At 31.7% G+C, this 15,079-nt stretch overlaps 1 protein-coding gene across 2 annotated transcripts in view; it reads right to left on the bottom strand.

Moving 5' to 3' along the window:
* The window catches only part of LOC143240548 (peroxisome assembly protein 12-like), a 29,498-nt gene extending 14,524 nt beyond the window's left edge, over nucleotides 1–14,974 (bottom strand). The window contains exons 1-3 of one of the 2 annotated variants that reach the window (XR_013021816.1): nucleotides 14,592–14,928; nucleotides 9,315–9,423; nucleotides 7,885–8,102 (exon numbers count right to left, since the gene is read on the bottom strand). Coding sequence is in view for 1 of the 2 variants with exons in the window: in XM_076483172.1 (XP_076339287.1) it covers nucleotides 7,885–8,102; nucleotides 9,315–9,423; nucleotides 14,592–14,711 (447 nt within the window). In the remaining variant the exon portion in view is untranslated. Of the gene's footprint in view, nucleotides 1–7,884; nucleotides 8,103–9,314; nucleotides 9,424–14,591 lie in introns of both variants that reach the window. The other variant, XM_076483172.1, reaches the window with a different exon arrangement.
* Nucleotides 14,975–15,079: the final 105 nt, after the last annotated feature.

Raw genomic sequence — 15,079 nt, 5'->3', positions numbered from 1 at the left:
CAGTGGAACAAACTGATATAAATTAAATGACAACAATTTTAAAATTCAGAAGCAACTGGCTTATAGTAAGGTAACTTAAAGTTTGAATTCTGAATGATTACAGTTCTGTATATTTTAACTTCATGAAATTGTTCTTTCAGCATGAGTTGGTTGGTTGATTTGGTGTTTTATAGCACAAAGCAGCTACGCTATCTACACCAAACACCCGGTAAAAAGTTAAGTAAATTTAGTAAAATTCACAAAAGGAAATTAAGGTAAAACAAAACATAGCATATTTCATGTTGCTCACTCCAAATTGACTGCCAACTGGCACGTAGCCAAACCTTGAATACAGGACCATGTATGGAACAGACACAGAAGTGATAGTGCCAGATTTAGCTGCAGTGATGGCGAGCTTGTTCCCATGAATACCAACATGGCCCAATATCCAGAACAACTGGATAGAAGTAGATGTTAAAGAGAAATGGGGCAGTCAGTTTTGAATATCAGTGAGAGCAGGGCAAGAACTAACATAAAGCAATTCCAGAACCAGTGGAATTAAGCACATCAGTATAAATAGTGCAGTTTGAGTACTTCTTAGCTTCTATGTAATCCAGGGCAAGCAAAACAGTATACATTTCAGCACCACCAAACTACAAAAAACCATGGCACAGCCCACACAGTCGCCTGACTTTGAACTATCTGTATAAATAGGAATGGAAGGATGGTTTGAAAGATGTTCAATAAATAATACAGTATTTCCACTCTGGAGTGTCTGTTTTTGTCAGATGCCTTAAAGACAGGTCACATTTGGGGAGTGTAAGAAGCCATGGTAGGATAAGCTGACCAGTGGATACAGCAATGTTATTCAAGGACAGACCCAATTTATCACACTGAAAATGAAGGCCAAAAAGAGCAATGACAGATAGTCTGTTTTGAATAGTATGGTCCACCGAGAAAGGAAAACACAACCCAGGTGGGTGCTTTGGTAAGGAACGAAGTTTCCAAGTATATAGCAAAGACAGTTGCAAATAGCAGAGGTGCAAAGAAGATTTATGAGACAATGTATAAGCTCTGAAGTGGGGAAGTGCAGAGCCAAAGTCCTTGATGATGGATGGGATCCAGCATCTTTAAGGCCAAGGTCCTGGCAGAGCCACAGACCAGTGATCCATAGTCAAGTTTTGATCGAATAAGAGCACAATATATCTTTAGCATAGAACATCAATCTGCTCCCCAAGTGGTGGAAGGGAGGACATGGAGGATCTCCAGTGCTCTTGTACATTTGACCCACAGCTGCTTGATGTGTGGCATAAAGGTCAGTTTAAACTTAAAGCTGTTTGCTGTGGTCCTCTTCAGTAAATGATTGAGGGCAATCTGTAGCTGCTGCTCAATACACCTCACATTCAATGACTGACATGAGATGTGAAAGTCATTAACATAGAGCTCATTGGCAACAGTGAGAGGGAGTTCCTCAGTGATGGCATTAATCTTTATACTGAAAAGTGCAACACTTAAAACAGCCTTGAGGGACTCCAAGTTCCTGTAGAAAAGAATGGGAAAGTGTTGAACCCACACAAACTTAGAATCTCCTGTCCATTAAAATTTATTTTAATAAAAAAGGGCAAATTGCCATGTAACTCGCATATATGGAGGTCATGCAAAACGACATAACTTTATGTTGTATCATAAGCCTTCTCAATGTCAAAGAATATTGATACAAGATGTTATGATTTTAGAAAGGCTTCTCTAATTGATGTTTCAAGTAAAATCAGGTGATCCACAGTGGATCACTGTCATCAGAACCCTCACTGGATGGGCGAGAGGAAATTGTTTGATTTGAAGAACCAAACAAGACAGGCATTAACCATCCTCTCTAAGGTCTGACAGAAACAGCTCAAAGCAATAGGATGGTAGTATGAAGGAATCTTGGGATCCTTCCTAGGCTTAGAGAAAGGTAGATCCAGTTAAAAACAAGCAGAATAATAGCATAAGAAATAGGAGACAAATGGCTTAGCATTTGATAGTGTACATCATCAGGTCTGAGCTATGTACTGAAAGAACAATGAAAGGACAGAGTTCTACCAGTGTAAAGAGACAATTATAGTCAGAGACAATCAGATCAAAAGGAAAGAGGTAATTGTTGTACCAGAGTCTCGATGGCTAAGAAGGTGGAGGAAGAAGCAGAAGTGCTAGATACCCAGAAAAAGCTTTCACCTGGAGTATTGGCAATGCTTCAGGTATCAGCTACTTCCTGGCCAGAGAGCAAGATCCAGAGTGGGACAAAATTATATTGCCCACTGATCTTTCAAATCTTGTCCCATATGGCTTTGGAAATGGTGGTAGAAGATATGCTGGTTGTGAACTTAATCCAAGATTCCTTCTAGCTTTGACATCTTACCCACCGAGCATGTGCATGGGCCTGCTGGAAAACGATGCAGTTCAAGAGTGTGAGATATCTATAGAAAGTATCCCAAAACCGTTTTTGACCTTCCGTACCATGTGGCAGACAGGATTCTCCCATGGATGAGGATATCCGAAAACATGTCGAGGTTTTAGGAATACATTAAGCAGTTGCTTGTATAATACAGTCAGTTTCTGCTGCCACACAGTCATCTATTGATGGCTTACAGACAACGGCAGGATCAAGTTCTGTGAGAGCAGTGAAAGAGGGCCAGTTTGCATGATCCAGCTTCCATCAGGTCACATGGGTTAGTTGGCATTGCCCACAGCTTAGGTTAGGATTTTGTGCAAAGCTACATGACAGCTATCTGTACCAGCCATCCCTAATCTAACTGAGAGTCTACAAAGAAGGAAGCTGGTTATTACCACCCACCACTAACTGTTGGGCTACTCTTTTCCAACAAATAATGGGGTTGACCATCACATCATAACACCCCATGATTGAAAGGGTAAGCATATTTGGTGGGATTGGGATTTGAACTTGAAACATTCTGATTGTGAGTCTAGTGCTCAAACAAACCACCTGGCTATGCTATGAAAAACCTTTTACCCATTTTGTGCTTGTTATAGTTTATGGTATAACAAAATTTGTCAGATTATCAGTAAACATTATGAAACATGTATGCAAAATATCAATTTTTTAAAATTAATTCTTAAGGTTTTTGAAGCAACGTTTTTCTTGTGCCTTTCTTTTTACACACTACCTATCCAACAAGCAAATTAATTTTCATTTTAAGATTAAAAATACTTTTATGCAAAAATTGTAAAATCTTTATAACCTCCAGATAATTATCAAACGCTTCTTAAAATAAAAAACTATTTATCTGTTATTTTCACTGAAAATCTCTGTACGGGATTTATCGATTTGACCAATCTCTTGGCTGTGTTTCAGTGGACTGGTATTTGGTTACATTTCAGTTATAATACATTTTATATTATGTGTAATATTGCTATTTACAAATACATTCTTAAACTTATTTTTCTTGATGTACAGAACAGTAAACAAAGAAGTAATGTAGACTTCCTCAAATGACCTTTGTACCTGTTTGGTACTTTTTGTGGGATGCCAAGTCTTCTAAACTTTCACATGCAAAGTATATGAAATAAAATAATTTTTTAAAATTTTATGTATACATTTGAAATACACCAAAAACTATAAGTCAGCTATAATTTATTAAGTTGTATTTTGGTCTAAAACATGGAATTTCAAGGAGACTAAAAACTCACCTACCACCTCAAAGATTTGTACTGAAAGAACAAAGTGACATCAAAATACTTGGTAATAGCTGAGAAAGCCATTAGAGGGCCATTCTGAGCTTTCAATTTATTATTCACACATCATAAACAGATGTGTATATATAAGGAGATATTTTCAAAAATAGAAAGAGGTGAGAGATGCCACCATGTTTGATTCAGTACATGAATGAATCTCAGTAAATATAAAAGACAGGATATTCTTATTTTATATGCTAGCTTGTTAATATCAGTAATTTGAGTTCCCAATTCATACAAAAATATAGACGTTGTATTTTGACATCACAAACATCTAATCTGAACCAGTGCTGCATTTCAACATACCACAAAAATCAATGTTTAGGCATGTTTTTTAACATTTACTTTTAAATTAAGAAATCATATAATGTATGACAATTTGAATTATAATCCACAGTCTGATACCAAACTTACCTACATATATTCATAAAATAGTAAACAAAATTTTGAATGCGAGTCAACAAATGTAATAAAGTGCACTTTGACCCACTTAGAAAGGGTTACTGGATTTTCTATAATATAGCTACACAGATTTTGAAAATATTTTTTCTTTTATCATGTAAGGATTTTTTACAAATTAGAAAGAAACAAAAACTCTTACTTAAATGAAATTTACAACAAATATAACAGAATACGTTTCGGTTATTTACACCAGTACTTTCCACATGCTGATCCATGGACTGTTATCAGTTCTTAACTTAATTTCTACAATTTTACGATGTTTCTTAACTGTTCAAAACACTGACATTTATGTTTTTCTCAACTTTTAAGAACTAAAAGTAGCCTAAGTCTACATTTTCCCTTTTTGATATATCTTATATTCTCTCACAGTACATTTCATCCAAACATCAATTTCAATAGATTTACAATTAAAAAGATAAAAATAAATATATCCCATACATGTTGGCAGCCCTGAAAACCAACTGAAAGATTGTTCTCCTTCAGACTGTTGAGTTGCTAGTTCTTGTCATATATATTATTCTTCACCATATTTTACAACTGAGATAAATCACTTTTTTACGTGGTAAACGACAGTTACCAACATTATGTTTATGACAGTACCCACGCATAAGCTCAATGCCATTTGGCTTTGCTTTTCTTCCCCAATTTTTGCTATTTTACTTTCCAGTCACCTCACTATTTTCTGCCACTCTTATCTGGCAACCCTTGTTGTGTCTGAGTATTTGCTAAAGAGGTATAAAGCTGTGATGTAACTACCCTGTACTAAAAATATCAAAACAACTTCCCTGAAAAATCTTAATAAATGTGACAGGGATGATTGTCAGTTGTGTTACTGGTAGTTCCACAGAAGTAAAGTAAAATTATATTAAGCCCACAAGAAAAAACAACAACAACTAAAAAAACAGTACACTTTCACCCAAAAATATGACAATTCATATACTGACTTTGGATTTACTGAAAGGAATGGCAATGAAAATGTGCAGGCCTCAGTGCATACTATGTGAGAATGTATTTTGTAATGATAGTGTGAAACCAAAGCTTAAAAGGGATTTGAATACAAAGCACAGCAATCTAAAAAAAAACAAAAAAAAACAATCAACACACAGAAAATTTAAAAGTAAACTTTCCAAATTAAGAGGAAAACAAAAAAATTATTCATAGCATCAAAAATACAAACAAAGCAGCATTGACATCATCTTATAAAGTGTTATAAAAGACAAAGCCATTTACACTTGACTGGGAATTAATTCAACCTTAGATATAACATTTGCTTTAATCTGGTTGATGCTTCACTAGCAAAAAAATTAGTATGATTCCTTTATCAATAATACAATTGCCAAGAGAGTAGAAGAAATGCCTGAAGACATGGAGACTAGTTGTTGCAGCAAATAATTTTCAAAGTACTATGCACTCCAGATTGATGAATCAACTGATATAATAAATAATGCACTTCTTTTGGAAAGTTTTTAGAAATAAACAAACACAGCTGCATGTACACAAAACTGTGCAAACTGAAATGCAAGTAAAAATGTAAAATACTTTTAATCATGCAGTTATCAGATGTGTTATTATAGAATAAATGAGTTGGTAATGATAAAAGAGGAATTAAAGAAAGAAAATTTAAAATATAATAGAAGTGAAAATATGAAACTTTTTTACAGGTACTTTTGATTTCAATGAAAATGATCCACTTAAGTACATATGAAGTTTTGTGAAAAATCTGTACAAGATAAAGAAAATGTGCATTTTCAGATTCAATGCACAGGAATTATTGTAAAACATAAAAAGGCCAAGACAATAAAACCATCATAGGTCTGTACCATCTACCTCCTACAAATTACTATTAGGTTCCAATTAATGAGAACTAAATGTCCCTATAACCCATTCAGAAATTAAGTAAATACAAAACCTATTTAGATCTCTCTAAACCTGGACTCTAAAAATATTCAGGGAGAAATCAGCAAGAGATTTGGACTGTTCTAGGAAAATATCTTCCATACCAGTTAAATTTTGTTGTTTTTTTTAGTTAACTCTCACTAAATTTTTGAGAAATAGTTGCATTTTGGTTATAATACATTACACACGCACGCACACACATTATCACAATTTACAATAAAGATAAATTTCAGTTATTTTTCATAAAACACTCAACAGTAACTAAAGAAATATAGGAAACAATTATTATTTCTACTTACAAATTTTGTACCCATTTGCCAAGCCATGTCAAATTTCACACATGGACGACGTGAAATATATTTTTTTTTAAGTTTTATATATATATGCATTTTTAGATAACCAAGCATTATAAATTACTTTACCAGTATTGTAGAATTCCACTGTAATATAATCAGGCTTACAAATTAATCTGTATTTGAGTAAAAAAATAACTTTTCAGACAACATTTTCACTTACCACTTCCTGTGGCAATTCAAGAAAGAGAAATAATCGAGATCTTCCAACCTTTTAGAGACTGAGAAAACCGCCAGAGAGACATCCTGAGCTTCTGACTGGTTATTCATACATCACAGACAGCAGTAAGTATGCAAAAGCAATATTTCCAAAAATGAAAAGTGGTGGGTGAGACCGCTATGGTTAATTCACTAAATGTACTGATATTCCAGCAAATAAAATGCAGGAAGTTCTTATTTTATATTTTAGCTTTTAAATATTGGTAATTTGAATTCCTAATTTGCAAGGAATTATACACTGTTTGAATGTCACAAACAATCTGAACCAAACCTCCATTCAAAACACCACTTCACACACAAAACTGATATTTAAGAATTTTGATTTCATATTTATTTTTAAATTATGAAACTAATTACTGTATAATACTGAAATATGAATTATAATCTTTAATGTGTTACTAAACTTGTTGGCATACATTCATAACACAGTACATCAATAAAAGTTTAAATGCACATCTACAAACATGATGGCATATCCTTTTACCCCCGACCATATAAAGACCAGTAGCAAGAGGGTTAAAGGACTTGCATATTATCAATAACTTCTTTGTGAATAAAATCAAAGTAACTGAAAAATTAACTGAAGTATAATCTGTAGAATCAATGCAAAAGAAAAACCCATGACAAATAATTTTGCTTTTTTGCCATGATTCCAGTAACAAGGTTCATTCAGCTCAGGAATTTAGGCTCAGCCTTAAATTTATATATTGAGCTCACATTGAAAAATAATTTTTGTAAATGAAAACATTAATGATAATCATATCCAAAATTGTTTAAAAATACTGTAAGTAATAAATGTCATTAAACTTGCATCTTTTAGTTAAAATAACTCAAATAAAATTTGTATCCTGTTACTGTAAACTACAGGTTCTTCCTACCCTTGTGTTAAAAAAAAATATATTAACACATCAATGATTAAAAAGTAACTTACTTTTCAGTCATGAGTGTTAGCATAAACATACATTAATGAAATTACTTTTATATAAAAACTGACAAGAAGTACACAATGCTATAACACTAAAAAATATGGCTACAACACCTTTAGTGTAAAACAAAGATCCTCTCAAGCAATATTTTCATTTATTTTTCCCAAAAATATGAGGCTTGATTAGTTTGGGAAATGTAAGTAAATAATAGAAAATAATCTTCACACAGAGGTAATGATCATAATAGATACTTATATTCAACATTATAAATAATACTGGTATCTAACTTTAAAGATTAAGTTTGTCATTACACTTACATCCTTTTTTTGTGACCTTGCACTTGTCCATTTTTCATGTAGTGTTTTAAACAGTTTATCTAATTTTGTCTTAATGTACGGTGCAATGGCCAAGCAAAACAAGGAAATTCTAATCTGCTTTTTTGAGAGCGATGTTTTCTGCTTTTGACTCTGTGTTGAAACATCAGGATTCAAAGGCATTCTCTGTAGCCCATAAAAGTGTTCAGCAAAGGATGCCCCTATGCCAGGATTTGTAAAAAGAAAATAACTAAATAAAATAGAATGTTTTCAATGGATAAAAATTTTGTCAAAAAACTTGCTGATCTATATTAAACAATGAAATCCTACCTGTTCACTGAAACATTGTGCCAACTCTTTTTGAAATTCCAAGTGGAATATTTCTTGTTTTTTATATAATTCTTGGCAATTCATGTAGTGCATAATCTTACCTGCAGAAAACTTGATATTCCATACACTGCAAGACCTGTACATCTTTAAGGAGAATTTCACAACTGTTTATATCATAAACAAAGTATACACAAAAGCAAACCACCTATAAAACAAAGATTACAAAAAAAAAACAATGTAATTAACAAATCAAGTGTACTGAAAATTTAAAAACAGCTTTTAAAATTAAGACAATGCAATTATTTGGCCTTAAAGCTTCATGCTTCTATTAATATACACAACAGGCTTTCTTCTTTAACAACTCTTGATTTCTCACTTGTCTAATATAACAAATTTATTAATACAAGAGAATGTACAAATGATTATAAATCTTTCCAATTAATATTTTCTACACTGAAAGCATTGTCAGTACCAACAGGAGCTGTGTAGACTAACTGGGAAAGATCTTTTAATAAAACAAAACATTAAGGGAAATGAAGAGGGAGCCTCAAATAAGCACTATGACAATCAAAGGAAAATGAGCCTAGACATTCTGAAAATAAGCCAATTAAGTTTACTGATAAATTATATGTTGTACAAACAGGATTGATAACACTAGTTATAGCTCAGTAGCTTTAGACACAAGAGGTATAGGCCTAGAGCACATTGGTTTGAAAGATGACTTGTAATGTAACATTTTGCAATTATCGTACATTTCAAATTACATCAGCTTTTGTTATATTAAAACTAGCTGTAGAAAGATAAATGTAATTTACTTCTTAATATCTCAAAATTCATATCTTTATTTTCTTCAGTTTTTTTGCTTTCTTACATTTATCTTAACATTTAATTAATAACTGATTTATCCATTTTAATTGTGTTTCATACCTTGCTAATTTCATGTATAATTGTTGTAGAAATTCGTAAAACATGTTTTACTTTGCAGCAACCATCCTAAAATATACAAATATTTCATCCCCAAGATATATATATTACACACCCAAAGCATGTGCGTGTCTGTCTATCTTTACTGCTCAACCTGTACCTTATGCTTCAATACTCACCACAAGTTTTTAAATGCAGATACTGCACAAGCAAGTCACCAATGAGATACAATTCTTCAAAATGGTGTAGATAAAATCCATATTTTGCAGGATTGTTTTCTACTAAGACCTAGAAAATTTGATAAAATAAAATTATAAAAACACCTTAAATACTTAAAGCAATTTATTTATTCATATTATATATATAATAAAAATTTAAAAATATAAGATGAGACAAATGCTAGCAATATGAAGAGCACATTATTTTGGCAAAACCAAATGGAAGTGGGGCCCGGCATGGCCAAGCTTGTTAAGACATGCGACTCGTAATCTGAGGGTCACGGGTTCGCATCCCCATTGCGCCAAACATGCTTGCCCTTTCAGCCATGGGGGCATATAATGTGATGGTCAATCCCACTATTCGTTGGTAAAAGAGTAGCCCAAGAGTTGGTGGTGGGTGGTGATGACTAGCTGCCTTCCCTCTAGTCTTACACTGCTAAATTAGGGACAGCTTGCACAGATAGCCCTTGAGTAGCTATGTGCGAAATTCAAAATAAACAAACAAACGAAAGTGAAAATAAGAATCGACAAGTATGCCTTCATGTTTGAATACTGTTTCAGAAAAAAATAATCCAATGTATTTATTTCTATTCTATGTCTATGATTCCAAACACATGCAGTCTTGAAATTTAGTTTGTAACAAAAAAACTAGAAACTGAACAAGTAATGTAATATAATACATTTTAATGTTTTGAAAGAGTAAATTTATAGTTCAATTTAGCCAACAACCATGATAATAGAATACATTATAATACCATTCATACAGTGAAAAATTTATAGAGCTTGAAATGATGGTGATGTTTGGTATTTAACAGATATTAATGTTATTCTAAAACATCTTGAAATTCAAATTAACACTGTTTACAGTATTAAGATGCAGCCACAAAAGAAACTCTTACAAAATACAAAATTTATATTTAGTTTAAGGTCATGCAGATCATGCTATTCTGATGTTATAAGACAACCCTTTCATGATGGGTCACAGGCCAAAGGCCACATCATTGCATTTATCAATTTGTATTTAGAATTTTATTGCATCACTGTTTAAAAACAGATATTTGTGATGTCAAAATACTAAGTCTATAGGTTTGAAGAAATTAGGAACCAAAATTACCAATATTGATCAGCTAGAATATAAAATAACCCCCTATCTTTTTATTTTGCTGAAATATGGCTCATGTACTTAATCAAATGCAGGACCCTGTTCGACCCATGTTTTAAAATGGTCCCTTACATACTGTTACTACAATGTGAAATGTGAATAACCAAACAACAGCATAGAATGTCCTGTTTGTAGTTTTCTCAACTATTTTAATCTGTAAAAAGGCTGCTACTTTCTTTCAAACCAAGATTTCATGATGTCTTTAGTCTCCTCAAAGTTTCATATTTTTTTTTAATCTAAATATATCTTAGTTACTAAATTTAATAATTTATAGTGAAATTCTATGGTATAAATATAATTATTTATGCTTTATTAGTTATTCAACTGTCCGTGTCTGTATAAAACCCTTAAAATAAATTTTTGATATTTTCCATGTGAAAAATTGTAAAAGGCTTAGTAACCTATGTCAAACAGTAAACAAGTTTAATACTTCATAACGAGATAACTGTGCTTTACTTCTAGATTTATTGTTCGATATTTTAAGAAAAATGTTTAATAATTTATTTCTAAATTGTAATCATCTATATACATATATACTGTATAATAATTAAAATGTGGCTATTATGAAATACTAGTCCACAAATACAGCCAAGACAGGAAAGACTAAAGGTCACTTTTATATTATAGGATATGTAACACGAGAGCATATGTACATCACCGCCAGTTATTTAATGTTATCTAGGCATGACTGGAAAGTCAATATAATAAAAAATGCATATATATGTAAATATAGTCTTATGACACTTAAGCTACTTAGACTAAACATTTGTATTATATGTAGTCATTCCAGCACAAAAAAGCATAATTTACATTTATTTCCCAATTTGGTCAAATGAAAGACCCCACACAGTTAGAGTATAGAAAATAACAAAATAAAGTCTTACTGAAAACAAATGTTTGAAATGTATTTAGTAGGTTTTAGAGAACTCAAAGAATACAAGATATTTTTGGGATGAAGAATAGTTTTTTTTTTAATCATCAACATGAAATCACCTTGCACTCGAGCTAGTAATGAAACAGATTCAATATTCACAAGCAAATCTTTAATAAAAATATTTAATTAAAAAGTCAGATTTTTTTGTACAAAAAACTTAATATTTACTAAAAGTAAAACAAATTTGAAGATAAACACTTTTTCAACTTATAGTGCAAATCACAAACCTTTGTAAATGTGTAGACAAATTCGTGTATAACAGAGTCCATTGGGAAAGGATTGGTATTATAAATCAGTGTTTCTCACCCTTTTTCAATAGGAGAAACTGGTTTGCTGCCTCCATATAATGTCACAGAATAATAAAACCATAATAAATTACATATGAATTTTCTACCAGTTTGTGTGTTTTATTGAACCTCATAAAAAGTATTTTAAACATTTTATAATTCATACCTAATTTTAATCTGTGGGAAACATATATACCCAGTTATTAATATTATGATTTATGCAAATACCAAATAGGCTGGATATTGGCTTGTTGTTGGGCATGGCAACTTGTTTAAGTTAAATAACAAATGAAATAACTTCAGAGGAAACTAAATTAAGGTGGTAATTTCAATTCTGCCAGTATTTCACTGGACAACTTCAAACATGAATTAAAACCTAAGGTTTGATAAAACATAAAACTTTATTGAAATGTTTACAACAGTGCTTTTAATTTGTTCATTATGAATGAGGCTTGTAAAAATATATTTTCATTTTGAAACTACCTTTTCCCAATGGAAGATATCAATAAAGTTAGTGTGTTTGTTTGAAGTTAAGCACAAAGCTACACCATAGACTGTGTGCTCTGCCCACCACAATTACCAAAATCTGGTTTTTAGCATTGTAAGTTTGCAGACATACACTGTGGGGCAGACTAGTATGAAAGTAGAAACACTACAGGTGTATTTGTACATATAACAACAGGTAAGCATAAGGAAGCTACTATGAACCACATTATTGGTCTTGGGGAAATGAATAAATCTTTTATGGGCTTGTCAGATTTAGTAGGTGCTTTTAGAGCTCGGTAGGCTGAGTAGATGTTTTAAGGGTTTGAAAATTGGAATGGATGCTTTAAGGGCTTGGAAGGTTGCACAAATGATTTAAAGGCTTGAAATGTTGAGTAATACTTAAAAGCTTAGCAGGCAAAAAAATTTTATGGGCTTGATGAGTTCAGCAAACAAAAAATTTAAAAACTTGCACAAGTTTGGCTATTTCAGGTTTGACTTAAATGTTAACTGGAATTGCACAAAGTCAAATACAGGGTGTTTGGAAAGTCACTGTGCAGTTTTAAAAGCAGCAATAACAGCATTCATTCAGTCTATTTCAAGCCAGCAACTGATCACAGTGTTTAGAAGCAAAATATGAAGGATCCAGGCCTGTATTGATGCCAATGGGGGTCACTTTCAATGTTGTTTATAATTGTCATTCATATTTACCTCCTGTATTCTATATTGAAACATGTCTGTTAATAAATAAGTGCATAGTGACTTTCCGAACACCCTGTATAAAATTTTAAAACGAGTAGAATATGAGCATAGTAATGCATGAAAGAGGTAATAATAATAAACTGACCATGGAAAGACTCATAGTGAGAAGGTTAATTAGTTTTGAGGGTTTTTTTATGCTAAGATCAAAGTTAATAATATTTTAATTTAAACCTGAAAGTAGTTAACTCTTATGCTATGAGACTGTTCAACAATAGGATTCAGTCTTCAAATCTAAAGGCTGAGTCAAATGCCCTAACCACCAGACCATACCAGACTAGCTTTAAGAAAAGAATTATCTCAAATAAATTAGAACAGGCTATTGAGGATGTTAAAGTCTAAAACAAGGAATATTTAATAATTACTACAAATATAAAATACAGTCACGATGCAAAAGAAGAATAAAGAAAATTAAAATGTAAGCTCAAATGCCTTAGAAAGGATATGAAATCAAAAATTAAGAAAAACGTTATAATTTTTTAAAATTCAAACAAACTGCTAAAATGGAAAATTTATAGGCCAAATGTACTTGAAAACAAGTAAAAATAATGTTAGGAATCCAAAATGGAATTGTGAGAAACAGATATTAGAAAATGCTTACAGCAAATACTTCTTAATATATATATAAAAGCAAAATTGTATATTTGTTTGTCTGCTAACTCCTTGCATACTATTTGACCAATTACTACCAGAATGTTTGACTGATGACTTCTGTGGTCCAAAGAAGTAATATGAAAGGGCAAAATTCCCACCAGCTTACCCAAAAACAAGTTTCTTTAGTAACATAAAGCTAAATTTTGGATTTTAATTTAGTTTGTCTTCATGTCATGCTCTTTTTGGTAATACTCAACACTATACATCATAGCTTAGCAATAAAATTATTACAATATTGTTGCTAGGCTAACAATGTTGTTTATGTTGAACAGGTAATATACACCTTAATTTATGGGTTGTTTCTGTTTTTTCAGATTTAACAGCTTCAGTCATCCAAAAGCAAATGGCTTAATTCAGAAACTTCTGTAGTTAGTGTTAGAAAGTTTTCAATCAATCAATAAAATAACTACTATTCCAGACAAATGTGGTAATTTAGTTACAGATGCAAAAGAAATAAAAGAAAATGGTGTTCTCTAACATGCCTAAATTATTGATAGTTGTGTAAAAGACCAATTCTTGATCAATTATTGCAAAAGGCTTCCAGACAACAATTCACCTAAAGATTAATTGTCAGTGTTCCAATTATCAACGATGTTGTAACTTAACCCAAGTTTTGTTTTGAAAAATCAAAGGTTCAGATCAAAATTAAAATGTTATGAAAATTAAGTTTTTTGAATAAATTTTCTTAAAAGTGATTTTATTGCTGGGAACATACAAGTCGGTTGGTTTTTGTAAAAAATTTAGAATTTTCCTGCTTCTGAACTCTTTCAGTTTTATTCGGATTTCTTATCAAGTTATTAAATTTAACTTCAAGAATATACTAAACCACGCACATATTTACTGCATACATTATATTACCTAAAGTTCCTTTAAGAATATGTATTCCATTTATCGATCAAATGTATTTTAAGGTTAAAATCAACAATAACAAAATATAAAAACTACGAAAAATACCTTACACGAATAAAATATTTTGCTGCGGTTCTTAGTCCTCTTGCAAAACTGTCTTGTGCTAATAATTCAAATATGGATGGTTTTTCACCTACAAAAGTTATTATATGAGCTCCAAATTCTGCCATTCTCAAGTTATTCGTACGTACGAGAAACCCACTTGCAGTTTCAATCTCACGTTATCTTCAAGTTAACTATTCGGGATGAAGACTATCGAGTTTTATTAAAGTATTTATTTATTTATAAAGTATACGGTTACTAATCTTATTTCTTTCATTTAAAAATACTGTTAATTCCTAAACTTGCTATATTACAAGCAAATGCTACGACAAAATATATTAATTTTTCACAGACCTTGAAGCGTTATGCAACACTTCCGCCATCTCTTTGGCAGAAATACAGAAAGAAAAAGAAAGCCTTTCTGATATAAATCATGAAGAAAACGTCGGATTCCTTCTCTAAAACAAGCTATGCAATTGCTTAATCTAGCTACATA

The sequence above is a fragment of the Tachypleus tridentatus genome, chromosome 2, assembly GCF_004210375.1.
Source record: "Tachypleus tridentatus isolate NWPU-2018 chromosome 2, ASM421037v1, whole genome shotgun sequence".
NCBI classification, from domain to species: domain Eukaryota; kingdom Metazoa; phylum Arthropoda; class Merostomata; order Xiphosura; family Limulidae; genus Tachypleus; species Tachypleus tridentatus.
Note: the sequence above shows the minus strand (reverse complement) of the source record. Positions and strands in the feature narration are given on the sequence as shown.